The following is a 14,440-nucleotide window of genomic DNA, read 5'->3' on the forward strand; positions in this document are numbered from 1 at the left end:
AATTGAACTGTATTGTATTGAACTAAAACTGTTTGCCGTGCTCTGAATGTAATTGTGCTGTGATTCTTATAACCTTTGTCTTTCTACCCGTTTTGAAAGTTACTGAAGTGCCAATTTGATCCCACTTCAGGGGAGCCTTACTTGTTCCGAAACGTATTGTTTGTGTACTGTAGTGTAATATAGTGTGATATTGAGCTGCTTCTTACTCGTGGAATGTTTTCTAACTGACTGTGTAAATAAATGTATATTCTTTTACCAAGAAACCTTGAATAGTGTTTGTTTGAACTACTCTGATTACAAGTCCTTTGTGTAACATTTTGTACTGCTCACATCCCTCTTGAGATAAGTCTGGCTGCTCAGCCACTGCTACCACATAACTGTGTAGTACAGGATTGTACCAAAGGTGAGATTGTGTTTACACCTTTAGTCTTAATTGTGTGTAGTGTTCCCAAAGGGTACTGTATGTAATTCTGCCTAACAGTCCCTGCCGCCCAGTTGCACACCCGCACTGCCTCCTGGAAGCCCTTGCACTTGGGTCTATATCTGCAACCCTACACTCCCCTTACATGCACTTATTGGACACCTACTGTCTGCATTTTAACCCTCACGCTTGCCACATGCTGGCCTCCCTACTTGTTGTTTTTGATCCATTGTATGGCACTCTCCCATTCTCCCCTCCCCCTGGCACTTTTTCCCCTCCCCTATGCCCTGCACTTGCACAATCTCAATTTCACTAGGCCTAGTAAAATTGTTGTCTTTGTCCTGCCTCTGTTTCCCCTCCCTTGCCTCGTCACGCCTTGAAACACTTGTGTATAGGCGCGTTATAAATGCTATATCATATCTAGCTCCTTCTTATCCGAGTTTGTGATAATAAAAAACACACTCCTAATGCTATTGGAAGAAAACGGGAAAGGAGGATGAAGGGGGAGCCTCCAACCAATCAGGTGAGGGATAAAGGGGGGTGGGCTGACATGTACCAGTGTCTGCAGAGCCTGTGAACCCCACTACCTGTTTAAATATTACCAACGCTAATCAGTTTAGGCTGAGGTGCACCAGTCCCAGAATCGAGAGTGATCTGCCTGATAAAGTGCCTCTGGCCCCAATATACCGAGGTGGCTGTGAACATACCACGAGCACACAGAAGCCCACACCACCTCGCAGACCCCTATTGTGAGGACAGATGGTGCATTTAAGGCCAAGGCCACCATTGGAAAGTCACCCAGTGGAGCTGGTTGTCTGCCATCTAATCTTACCACCAGAACCTGCAATGCGATAGTGGGCCGCATGGGGGGGGGTCAGCATACCTACAGCACCACACACCGTGGGTAATAATAAGCAGCGCTCAGATGCCTGAGGGTTTGTAGCGCTATATAAATGCTAAATTATTTTTATTATTACAAAAGGTCCCTAAACTGGCCCCAAATCACCATGAATCCAGGGAAGCCTTTGCAAATAAATGTACCAACTGGATTTGGGCTGTACGGGGTTGCCTATTTGTAACACAGGGGAGATCTTAAGTTGCACCAGGCTCCCTTGACAGGGGAAAATGCCCATGCTGGTGTTGGAATTGACTTTAGAGAGCTTAGTGTGGTAAATAGCATATTGCGCGTTGGTAGGAGATGCCACCTCCAAGCAAACAGCGACATTGAAATCAGAGCCCATCCCACGGAAAACGCTGATACCCACCCGACAAATAGATCTTATTGGCTTGTGCTCTCTAGCGCTAGTACAGTCCCCTTGGGGAAAAGGCCACTGGTCAACCCTTTCTGGACAAAGCTTCCAGACCAAGTGACGACGTAGCTGCCCTGCCCTATTCATGTGAAGAAGCCATCATCGGGAAGTGAGCTCTTCAGGGGCACAATCGGATCCCATGGGCACAGCACATGATTTAATTCTAATATGGTTAAAATGTACAACTTATTACTGATGATTTGGATGTGTAATGATGTATTTTTATGGCCCCAGGCCGAAATAAAGTTATTGATTGATTTATTGATTGATTGACAAAGGATTGCAGACTATTAACATTTTGAAAGTGGTTGTACAAGTGGGTACATGGCATCCCTTATTGACAACTGAATAGAGGGAGACTCCCTCCACCACATCACTCCTCTCTAGACATTTCTTTCCACCTTTCTTTCAGAGCCATGAAAGACCTCAGGGGCAGTTTGCTTTTTAGCCAATGGGGTAGTGGCGTGATCCAATTAGGAGGCTTGGAACACCGGCATGAATCACTGGGGAGGCCAGCATTCCATTCCTGCCTCTAGCATTTCTCCCACCACTCTTTTCCTTGCACCGACCCCCATTTCCTCTCCATTCCCCACCCCAATAGTTACACGCCCCACGTCTCCTGCTCATCTGACCTTCCCAGGAATCCCAGTTGTTCACTTATCTGCCTATTCCATTATGGCTCCACGTTTCCACATCATGCCGTACCGCAATGGAAATAGAAAAGGGAAAAGTCCCTTTTCAATTTCCTGTGTGGGGACCTTCGTCTTTTCTTTTTTATCATGCGCATACATTTATCTGCAGTCCGATTTCTTTTTTTTATTAAAAGAGCACATGATCAGCCCCTGTTCCTGTGCCGGCTGGTAACAGCAATAGGTCCCGCAGTTGGTGGTAATGGCCCTGTGCCCTGGCTGAGGGTTGGGCTGGCAGCTCGTTAGCACTAAAGCTGGCTTCAAAACATGGGACTTAACACTATATTATAGGATTCAGTTAGGGGCAACAAAGATAATTCATCACACGTGTTTGAAATGCACGCGTTCAGACATGTTGTCACCCATGCTTCTCATTTTTGACGTGAGCAGAGATTTGGTGCGGGTTTGTCATTTATAGCGGCTTCAAAGATTTTTTACTCTCTCAAATCCAGTGCCCCCAATGGACTTGAAAAGGTTTTCCTTTTACAGTCCCCAGATTACAGATCTTTTCATTTGTAGAGAATAGTTTTGGAAAGGTTTGTATCTCAATTGTGGTTTACTGCGCACAAACAGCTATGTATCTCCAATAGCATTTGATCAAATAGAACCGTGTCGTCTGCATAGAAATCTCCATATTACAAATATATGCTTTTCTCCAGAGACAATTTAATGACTTCCTATTTCAAATCCTAAACACTTAACAATGACCAATTTTTCCATTTACACAGAGTGATTACCAAGCCTAGCAAAAGCCTGTTGCATTGCGATCAACTATGGCATATTGTTTTGAAACCTGTCATGTGATTGTACATGCTCTGATTTTTCCCATCAATTTCTTTTTTCAGCAGCAGCTTCCTGTTGGTGATCATGATAAATTCCTTATTCCGGAGGTCAACAACTTCTTCAGTGTCATTTTTATTGGTGGCTTTCAGCCATCATGGAACAGTCCAGATGCCAGTGCCGCTCAAGGTGAAAGTGCCTTTGAAAAGAATTCAGAATCAGAAATTCTTCAAGAACAGCATCCCGGTTATGTACTCCAGACCCAAGAAATGGCATCTGCGAGGTCTGATTTTCCCTCATATAACAGCCAGCAACCGTGTCTACATGGTGCATCTGTGCCCGAGCTCGAGTCTCCACGAATCTCAGCAGCTGAAGATTATGGGATGGTTTCACCAGTACCAGATAGCAGCCAAGTGCAACAAAAGAGCGATTTAGTTTGGCAACCTCTCCCTCTGGCGGAAAATCCATACAAATCCCAGACTAATATGAGCATGCCAGCTGAGCCAACAAGTCAAGCACATTGCCCGCAACCAAACAAAATGCATCTGAGTGTTTTGGGAATGCCAGAGGTGGAGGCCAATTGGAATCCACTTGTAGACCGTTCCCACCAACATCGAACAGATTCAGCGGCAGAAGAAGAGCCGTGCGGTGTTGAAGAAGAGTGTAGCAAAATTGTGTTAGATTGGGATCGACATACTGGTCGACTTACTATACCTGATCTGCCTGACGTTGACAGTACGCCAGCTGAAGACACAGAACAGAAATACGATTATTGTGACCAACCTCCAGGAGTTGGACTTTTGTCAAAACTAATTCTGAAGCAAACATCACAAGAGAACTTTGAAGAGGACGAAGAGGAGCTGTGCCTCTTGCAGTTCCATGGAAAATGGGATCTGCATGTACAAATGGAATAACACCATTTTGTCTTCCGTATGTAGGTCATAAGTATATGCGTGCAATTTTACACCATTATGCAAATATTTCTTGGCCACCATTCACACCAGGAAACAGTAATCTGATAGAATGTGATTATGTTCTCTTGGCCTATCAGGCCCTTCTTTTGTATTTTGTTTATTTATTTAGTACATTGGCCAGATACTTCTACTATATATAGAACAAAATTGCACCCAGCAGAGGCAGTCTGTATACAGGATGCTGTTAGAGAGTTTCAGTGATATAATTGCTACTGTTGAGTGAGCTATTGCAGGGGTATTTCCGTGGTGCACAGAAAAGGGATATTGGTTGACAGGGAGGCATACATAGATATTGTTTACTAGAGCCCAATGGCAGGTATTTACACTGTTCTAATTAGAAAATATACAGTTGGTTTGCGTCAGGGTAGGGCTCTTAGAGTGGTTAAGAGGTTGGGGGAAGCTAATGGGGCAGGTGATTTTGATGCTCAAGTCTGAAAAACGAAAGTTTTTCGATTGAGTTGCACTGATGCCAGAGGGAAGGACATTCCATTGATGATGTACCAGTGAAGAAAAGGAACAGGAAAGGGAGGTGGTAAAAGGAGGAGATACAGTCTGCTAGGTGAAGGGAGTTAGGGCATGGAAAGACGTTAAGCCAATGGGCTGGATTCTCAAATCCTTTTGTTGCATAAGCTCATCTCATAATTTGGCCCAAAAAAGGAATGCTCCAATCCACAAAGTAAATCAGAATGTCCCCATCTTAGTTGCTTGGAGCAAGTCTCATATTTGTCGCGAGAGGGCAAGAAGGCCGATCAGAATATCATTGCGCTTCTGTCCAGCCCCCCCTCTTGACTTGGGCAAGGCACCTTTGACAGTACAGTGACCTGCACATTTCAGCAATGATCGCAAATGAAAAAAGCCAATTTTCCTTTCATTTGTGCTCAGTTCTGAAAATCTGGCCCAATATGTATAAACTTGAGGAGGAGAAATTGATCATAGAGAACAGCTCAGAGTTATGGTGGTATGCTAAGGTGGGAGAGGGCCTAGGTAGGTTGCAAAGAGTATGGGTGGCAAATTTAGGTACTTTTTAGAGGGGAGCTAAATAATCGAGGGAGATACCTTCAGCAGTAATCTAGTTAGCTTGGGACTAGAGTGTAGCTAAGGAGTTTGGAAGAGCGGTGAGTGAGATGTGGGCCAATCCTCCCCATATTTAGAAAGTTACTTATAACCGCAGTGTTGACTGTAATGATAAAGGGATTTCATTTAATTTCTTTGATGAGGAGAACCCCAGGTTTGCGCTGATGGAGGCCATAGGAAAGGTGAAGTGGAGAGGGTAGGTGGATTTGGAAGTTTGGAGAATGATTAGTTCTTGGTGTTAGAGGAGGTAAGCATCGGGAACCATCGTGCCACTGAGAGACGGAAGCTGGTGAGGCAGCAAGTGATTTGCTCTAAGAGTTAAGGAGAGAAAGATGAGAAGCAGATACAGATGTGTGTGCCATTGGCAAGGTAGTGAGAGAAGTCCAAGGATGTATTGTGTTTACCTAGGGAGGAGTTACATGGGGTGACGAGGGGTCGACCTAGTGTTAGGGTAGTTTCTGGGTAGCCATGGGTACACAGACTCCCAGTTCACGAAAGGCCCTAACTCCTTCCCTGGTCCCAAAGAAGTCGAGGTCCACTCAAGGAGCAAGAGTTACTGTGGTTTATTATACATAACGCACAGGTGTCATATGCGCGGAGCAATCCAGGCACACATCTCAACTTAATCTGCCTCGCAGGCCAGTTTTGTACACTTGTGACTACATAACCTTCGTCACTCAACAAATTCCATCCCCAAAACCTAATAGGGTTCAGGATTGGCTCCTGAGTAGTAGTTTCAGTCTGGGAACCTATAGAAGGGAATTGTTATTGGACGTTACTGTGTCAGGTGGTAAGCTTGGGTCATCCCTAGAAGTTGCTACTTCAAATTTGTTACATTAGGTGAGCCCTGTGAGTGGTCAATAGCCTCCGCCATCTATCCCTAACCACTGCACCCTGATTGGTCAGGCTGCTGGCTGCCAAGCCTGGGACAAACTCTGATCCCAGCCCGCGAGGCACCTGTTCTCATTACATGTATACTATGTGTCAGGTAGGTGCAACTATGTGTCTGTGACTAAACAATAGTGTATAATAGACTAATGACATGAGAGCATTCAATTCCCATCGCACACGGTAGCCGGAGAGTAGCAAATACTGTTGCAAAAGCCACTGTCTAGCCGTGGGATGGTTGCTCTTTCCCATCCTCTGAGCCTTGGCCCGATACCAGTTCGGTCGAGTCACATGGTGTGAGACCATCGCTTCAGCTTCGATTACTTCGAATTAGCTTGTATTTTGCAAGGAATATTCCTTGCAGCAGCTGGTGTCACCTTGATTCTTGTATTTGGAATGTCACTCACAACATCGTGGCCTTGGCTGCCATTGCTCTTACTGTGGTTATTCTGCTTGTACAGCATCTTGTGGTTTGAGATCTCCTTGAGATGATCACGGCCTACTAAATTTTCCTAAGGCCTGCACCACGGCCCTCTAACGAGTGTTTTCCATAGTGTCCGTAGTTTAGTGTGTGACGTGGTTGGCCAGGTCCCTTGGGTGTTCCTGTCCTTCCGTAGGGTTAATTGCAAGTAAGCGTATGCAAGCATGTGCACAAGCTCATCTTGCTTCGTGCATTTCTGCATGGTAGTAGCGAGCCTCAGTGTCAAAGTAATAAACGTGTAGAAGGTATGTATATGTCCTCTAACTCAGAGGGCTGTACGCGTGTGTTCTTCATGTACGTTGGTGTATGGGTGTCCTGAATGTGTGGATGGCACGTGCGCTTCCTGTCTAACACAGCCATGTTGTCGTGATGTCTTTAATGACTTATGGCATAGCCTTTTGGGTTGATGCCTCTAGTCGAGTCTGTCCATACGGTTGTCTACAGCTCGGTCCTGTGTCTCCTCATCCACTCTAGGCAGTGTTTGCGTTGTAGCAGGAGCATGTAGTCGACCGGTAGGGTATCTTTCGTGGTAGTTGTTCATTGCTGTAGCAGTAGGGACCGGTATGAGCTCATAGGATCGGTGGCCATGTTGTTGTTGGTGCTTCTTCCGGTTAGGGTGTCATCCGGGACTGAGGATCTGTTCGGGTTTTCCCCCTTCACTAGGACTGGTCATTGTGAGATTCTCACAGGAACGGGAGAAGGAAAGTATGTGTTGGAATTCTAGGCAATGGAAAAAGAGTGGCAATAAAGATTGGAGACCACCCAGTCATGTGGAGTGTCCTTGAAGTGTAGGGAGGGGGAGTTTGGAGGAGGGATGGTGTTCCAGTGTGTTATAGGCAGCAGAGAGGTAAAATAGAATGAGTATGGAGGAGAGGTAGGAATAGTGAGCAAAGTCTCAAAAGTAAGTGATGCAGGTGAGAGCCTTTTCAGCAGGAGGTTTAGTGCAAAATTCCTACTGGAGAGGCTCACAAAGAACTTTTACCTCAAGTTAGTTGTTGCTGTGGTTGAATACAACTTGCTAGAGGAGTTTGGAGTGGTGGGGTTGATGGCAGATGGGGCTGTAGAAGGCCAGATTGTTTGAGTCTGCAGTAGGTTTCTGCAAGATGGGTTTGATGGTGACCACATTGCAGCAGGAGAGAATATACCAGTAGAGACTGAGAGATTGAAGAGTGGGGAGAAGTGTAAGCAAGTGTCAGGAGTAAGCTCTTTGATCATTTGGAGTGAAAAATGAAGGAGCCGAGGCACAAGGTGGTTTGGTTGAGTAGAGAAGGGGCGTCAGATGAGCTGGGGATGTGGGAGAGAAGTGGGCCAGTAAGGAGGGAGCATGGAGAGGTATTTCACTAATATATCTTCTTGTTGTGGGATGGGATTATAGCTTTATCTTAAAGCTCATACGCATGGGACCACTAGGATCCATTTGTTTTTCACCTCTCTTTTTCTCATCACTCTTCTTCTGCCTCATTTTACATCACAGTTGTATTTCTTTTATCACTTAGGCACTGCTGACACCTAAATATATCACCCCTTTTCTTAGTTTCTCTAAATGCTTATTGATCATCTATCTATATTTCAAAATGTGGGGCTATCTTAAGGGGGATTACATTTCTTTTATCCAAATTCTCCCATATGGGATCTACTTGTACTCCTAGGATCTACCTCTCCTGTTTCATTTTACTCTTGTCGTTCTTTTTGACCAGAAGAACTGGCTCATACTAGTGTGTTGGGTCTGCACTTGGGCATTGCCTATAGACCAGTCTGGGCCAGTCGGCCTTGTTCACAAAGGTATTTCTGGACTTGCTGCATTTTATCCTTCCTCGCTTTAGCATCTTACTGTGCTGCTCGCTCACTTGTGTCTATCTCCAAAGGCCTTAACACTGCGTAGGCTACTTTTCCCCAGGCAGCTCTATATCAACTGTCCCTTTTCTCTACTTTTGTTTGGATTGTGGCCTCATTCTCTGCTTCCCTCAACCAATCTACTGCAAGGGATACATTTCCAATCTCATTTTGTATAATGCAAACTCTCTCTTCCTGAAGACACAACAGAAGTTGACTAGCCAGGTCATTACCTAATCCTACTCAGAATCATTATTGGAAGGTCTAAATACTATATACAATCAAAAAAGCAAAATATTTGGATCAGAGCTGTGGAAAACATTGATTTTTTTCATACTAAAACAATGTCAATCATCACCACTCGCCTAGAAGTACTCAAGCAATGTAATGTGATCTGGTCTGCTTACTAAACGCAGCCACGTCATTGTGAACATGCTTGCTCCACTCTCCTAGAAGAGGAAGCTCACTGGTTGTCTGCAGCTTCTTGCACAGACAGAATGTGATTGTATACTATGGACAGAAAGTGGGGACAAAATCCCTTCTGGAAAAGCCCACAGGGATTTAAAATGGTGCAGAATCAGACTACAAAGTTGAGACCACAAACATCACAGCGGAAGATCTCATAGCCTGAATCCATCAGTCGAAAAACGTACCTGAGCAACATTTTAAGGTGGTAAGACATGCTTAAACCCACCTACTTTTATTTGCTTGCCCTCACCCATTGAAAATTGCCTTGAATTCCTAAAATTCTTTTTTGCAGAAATAAATGCTAATATTTGACTGGATGGTTTGGCTTCTAAGGCCAATAACACTAATATCACACACATCCAAGTAACCATGGGACGGTGGACCACTGTTATAAATCCTTAGCCTTCAAAGGGGAATGCTTAACTCAACCCTACAACCTGTAGCAAAACTCCTATACTCATCCCTATCCCAAAACCCACTAGTGTATGAACCTAATTTAAATGCTGTCAGCATTTTGCTCTCTGCCCTCGCCCAGGTGCTGCTGAATTACTGCTTTTATTGTCTTTGCTTGTTTTCAGTCGCTGTCTGCTTGTACTCCCCCGTTCCAAACATGTTTCCACCCCTGTATGCTGTCGGGCCTCGCCATACACGCTGTTGAGATCGCTGTTTGTTGTTTGCCTTCCGTTTTACGGCCAACCCTTACTTCCTTTCTTGAACGCTGATAAACTCAGGCTTGTATTCCTGCAACCCCTGTCTGCCTCCACGGCCCTCATCTGCTCCTCCAGAATTGGAATCGGTTTTGATTATGTGTTCACCCTTCACGTGTTCTATCACCCAAACCCCCATTCTATGCTGTGTACGTTATTGTCGGCCTCCTCCTGATTGGTCAAACTCTACCCCTCTCCTGTATGTTGTTAGCCTCAGGCCTGCACTCTATATCCCCTTTCTACTTCCCTGGGCCTCCTTCTTTCCTCCGCCCCCTCTGTTTCTTGTCTCTGCATGTACTACAGATAGCCGAGCAAGCCCCTAAACATACCATACCTTATGCCTTAGTGTTGTATGTACATTTTATGCTGCCCATCAGTATCCCTTTCAATATGGGCACTTTTCCGGGTGTACGCTTTCATTTCTTCGTTTTTCCACAGAGCTGTGGTGCCCTTTTGGGCTTGATTGACAATCTCAAAAACGGCATAAATAAATACAGGAATAATCCTGGCCACTTTCCACTGTTTTTCACTCTTAAACATTCCCAGTCCATAACTTGTGGAATCATTTTGCACTAACTTACCTGGCTAATGCTTTTTAACCAATGCTCTTATTAATACCTCAATAGAGAATTGTATTTTATTTAAAATCGATACATAGACAATGTGTTTACACCTTTTTTCACAAGATTACGATGATACTAAACCCCATAATTTATGGCATGTGTATGCACAACCCAAAAAATCCAGAATATGTGAACAACGTGTTTTTTTTCAATTAAAGGTTTTGAAAAAGTATGTTGTGTTTCAATGAAAATGGCAACAGGAATGCACCTTCCAAAAGTGTGTACCTTTTGCACTCTAAGACAGGCAGAGCTGAGTGATTTCTTTTGCATGTTTACTTTGAATACTATTGTATTAGGTGGTTGCTTAAGCATGACAATGTGTACATGTTCTCACTTGAGCAACGCTGCCGCTGATCCCTTTAACACCAAATCTTCTGCACTAGGGATCTTATTGACTGCTTGCTCCAGGGGAGGGGAGACTGTACAGGTAACATGGACCTTCCAGCTAAACTCTGTATCTTGGGTTTCTTGCTCCCGTTCCTGCTTCCTCCCAGGATGCTGCTCCTCTTCATACTCCTGTAGCAGGTGGTTGGTGACATAGTGCTATCCAGGTGTACACCGGAGCCACCGCGCATCCAGCTCTGCAGGTAGTGGACCAAGAGAGGTGCTACACCTCGGGTGTTACGCGATGACGTCTCTTGAGTGGTTTTTGCAAGGAGCACTATTTGGGTGTGTGATGGTGTGGGTACGTTTGCCTCATCAGTTAATCCCAAGGTACTGAGTAAACATCACTGCAAGAGGAGATGTGGACTTGTGTAAGGGCACCTTAATGCAACGACACACCCGGCCATCTTAAAAGGTAACACAAATACATGAGTGCAAACTGACCTTGCAACAACGATACAGGACTGAACAGGTTTTAATAGCTGCACATACAAAAAAAAATGCAAGTTTGAGAAGACAGATAACTGTATGCAATACCTGCCTGACAGGAGTGGCAGATGCGAGGAGAAGCACCAGACCAAAGTTCCTTTGGCCGCTCACCCCAGAAGTACATTCCAGTTTGTTGGGGTCATTGGCAAGAATGTATAGGTCAGCAATGTTTGCCCATGCCTAGAGGGCTTTATGGGGGCATTCACTTGTGCTCATTTGCTGCTAATGTGTGTATGTGCTCCTGGCTATTTGAGACTCTGATCTGTGAAACCATGTGTCTCACAATAGGAAATAGTAGGTTGACATCTGTCATTGTTAGGAAAGGACACAGTGGAGCACACACCAAACTCCAGAAAAACAGACAAAAATAGTTTTGGTGGTTCTAGATGGTGTGATTTCTGGAGCTGTCCTAAAGTTGGTTCAAAGGGTCACTAACCCAGACAGAGTTGGACTTGGCAAAATTCACAAGGGGACCCCGAGCCAAAAGGTTACATCTGGTGTAGAGCCACCTCCTGGTGGGATCTCTGCCTCTCAGATCGATGGTAACGGTTAAATGGAGCAGTCTCTCAATGTAGCTAAACACCTTGGGTCCTCATTACGAGCTTGCCGGTCTGGAAACAATGGTCAGAACTCACAGACCTCGACGGATGCACCGGCACCATTCAAGAATGGTGCCAGTGCATTTGTCTTCCCCATTCCCATTGAGTCCAATGGGACTCAATCGGAATGGGGAGTAATTTATTCCGGTGCCTGGCAATGGGCAATTACCGGGTCCGCCGGGGCTGTAATGCCTCGCTAATTGCCCATTGCAGGGTGCTGGAAAATTCATGACTCCAGCGGCAGCCATCCCAGTATTTACCAGCACGGCTGCCGCCAGAGTCATAATGAGGGCCCTCAAACAACCACTGAACCAACAACAAGGTTTGTCCCAAAAATGTTGAATGTTAAGTCAAACATTCCTCAATGTGACACTACACTGAGTCCCTGAACCAGCAAGTTCGTCTGTGTGATTAATCTCACAGTTCAACTGGCTTCTCTCCCACAGTCAACGGATTTCCGCATGGAGGTCCTACTCTACCCCTAAGCTGGCAGTGAGACCGCACATGGGGCCTTTTCGGATCAAAAAGGCAATAGCTGACAAGCAATGACTTACTGGCTCAGGGATTCTGGTACAGTGCGTTCATAAACTGTAAGCAGCAGGCACAGGGTGGTGTTGGGCAACCCCATGTAGTGGTCCTTTAGAGCCCCCGTGTTATACTAATTTCACAAGGAATGTACAAGAAGTACTTAGTCCTTAGAGTACTCTCTTATATTGTAACTAATTCCTCTCAGACTACCACTACAGTCATGTAGCTATATGTATCCATGTTTAAAAGCAGGAAACAAAAGACTTTGCAGATTGCAGACCATGAAGGCTGCACAGGCAAGTTCAGTTTTCTTTTGCCAGGCCCTTCCCCAGTTCTTTTTGAGGGATGTGGGGGAGACCTGGGGGCGGGGAGGCGCCCTGTGCTGTGGAGGCCCTTAACCCTCCCACTCTCCTCATCCACTTACCCGCTGCAGGCGCACAACACATTGCGCTCCTGTACGCAACCTTTTGTGTATCTGGCTTCCATCGTCACGGCCTACAGGCTGCGAATGAGCTATACAGAAAGTGTTAGATTTAGCATTCTAGAAATTAGCAATTTGTTTGGAACCATAATGCAATAACGTGTGCCTGTGTAAACCAACGTTGCTCTGTACTAGGGACAGCTAATTACTCTGATAGTCCGTTCTCCAAATTAACATGAAGGCTGGAATGTTTAATCAAATATGCCGATTAGAATAAGCAGAACCACATACAACAATCACATATTTGGGAGCAAGCATTGCGCCGCTATTCGTCTAGCAAACCTCAAATGATGGGGTATCCAAGGTGGCCAGACTCTGACTGCCATTTCCTACCTTACCACAACTGCCCACGTATGCAGAGCCCAAATATGACATCCAAATAATCACTTCAGATAATATGTAGGTTCTTTGAGCCCACCTTTCGTGTGCTATTTCACTGATGTCAGCTGTATAGCTGCGCATTGAGACTGCTGGAGGATTCTGTTTCTTCTTAACTCAACAGATGCTTCCCTCTCTCAATGTTCTCTAACCACTTACTGGCGTCTCCGGAATATTCCACTGAGGGGTTTTGAGTCTCTTCTGCTAGACAACGAGAGCGAAGAGTGAGTTTTCTAGATGTCATTCAGAATCCCAAGGTGGAATAGTTCCCCTCAGTTCATAGTCACCCTCTATTATTGTATGTTGCATGTGGATCCGATTATAGACTTATGTGCCCTCCGAGTAAATTGATTGGGTTGAAGGAGACTTTTTTTTGAAAGAGAAGGCTCTTTCCTCATGTTGAGCCTAGTTTCCTGGGGTCCAAATGGGTCACGTGGGTGTCCTGGAGGCCTGCTCTCAGGTAGTGTCTCCTTTGTGGAGCTGTGCATAACTTTAAGAAGTGCTGAAGGGGGCACATAAGAGGGGAGGCATCACAGAGCCTTTTGTGAGCAGGCCTCTGTGTTGCTATTATGGCAGGTTATTCTAGGCATTTCTTCAGTGGGAGACCATCAAAAGGGGCGAGAGGGAGACTTCATGTGATGTCTCTGTATTTTTTCTTAGGCTGCTGTATGAAGTGGAGGGTTAGGCACAGAGCAGCTGCAGCATTTCTTCCTGTGAAGCGGAACGGTGCAGATAGACGCGGGTGTATAACATCATATTCGGCAAGATTTCTTTTTACTGTGCCTTTCCTTCCATCTTTGTGGAACCCCCAAACTTTTTGCTTATATTTTTGGATCTGACCGATACCTTGTACAGTGAATTGAAGCCTAAACTTCACTTCACTGGCCTTTGTTCATATGTTATAGGGAAACTGATAGGTCCTTCAGGCTGTCAGTACTGGGAAACCTTGTTTCCCTCAGTCGTGTTACTACGTTACTACCTTTGGTTTCTTTTGTATCACTTGTGGTAACTTTTATCATTGTGCGCAGCAGCTTACACTGCAGTTCAATGGGGTGCATTTTTTTGCACTAGACTAACACCCAGGATTTTTGGTTATTCCAGGTGTGCTAAAAAGGTAAACTGGTGGTAGCAGTGACTTTTTCCGCATTTGTCTACTAACTGTGGCTAGTGGTCAAACATGGCCGTGCCACACGATTTTTTCGTTTGTCCTTTTGCCGTCTTGTTCTTTAGACTTCTTCCTGGCCTGTGAGGCAATGAAAATCCGTATTGCAACTTCCAATGCCCGGGAAAGCAGAAGATTTTGGTGGGCTACTGGATGACTGTGTGTGTTTGC

General features: G+C 45.2%; 1 protein-coding gene across 2 annotated transcripts in view; it reads left to right on the forward strand.

Moving 5' to 3' along the window:
* The window catches only part of LOC138467543 (interleukin-20 receptor subunit alpha-like), a 219,648-nt gene extending 209,228 nt beyond the window's left edge, over positions 1–10,420 (forward strand). The window contains exon 7 of one of the 2 annotated variants that reach the window (XM_069607653.1): positions 3,269–10,420. In XM_069607653.1, coding sequence (XP_069463754.1) covers positions 3,269–4,114 — 846 coding nt within the window. In that variant the 3' untranslated portion in view covers positions 4,115–10,420. Of the gene's footprint in view, positions 1–3,265 lie in introns of both variants that reach the window. The other variant, XM_069607652.1, reaches the window with a different exon arrangement.
* The last annotated feature ends 4,020 nt before the right edge of the window (positions 10,421–14,440 follow it).

The sequence above is a fragment of the Ambystoma mexicanum genome, chromosome 4q, assembly GCF_040938575.1.
Source record: "Ambystoma mexicanum isolate Mex_15411 chromosome 4q, UKY_AmexF1_1, whole genome shotgun sequence".
In the NCBI taxonomy this organism is placed as follows: domain Eukaryota; kingdom Metazoa; phylum Chordata; class Amphibia; order Caudata; family Ambystomatidae; genus Ambystoma; species Ambystoma mexicanum.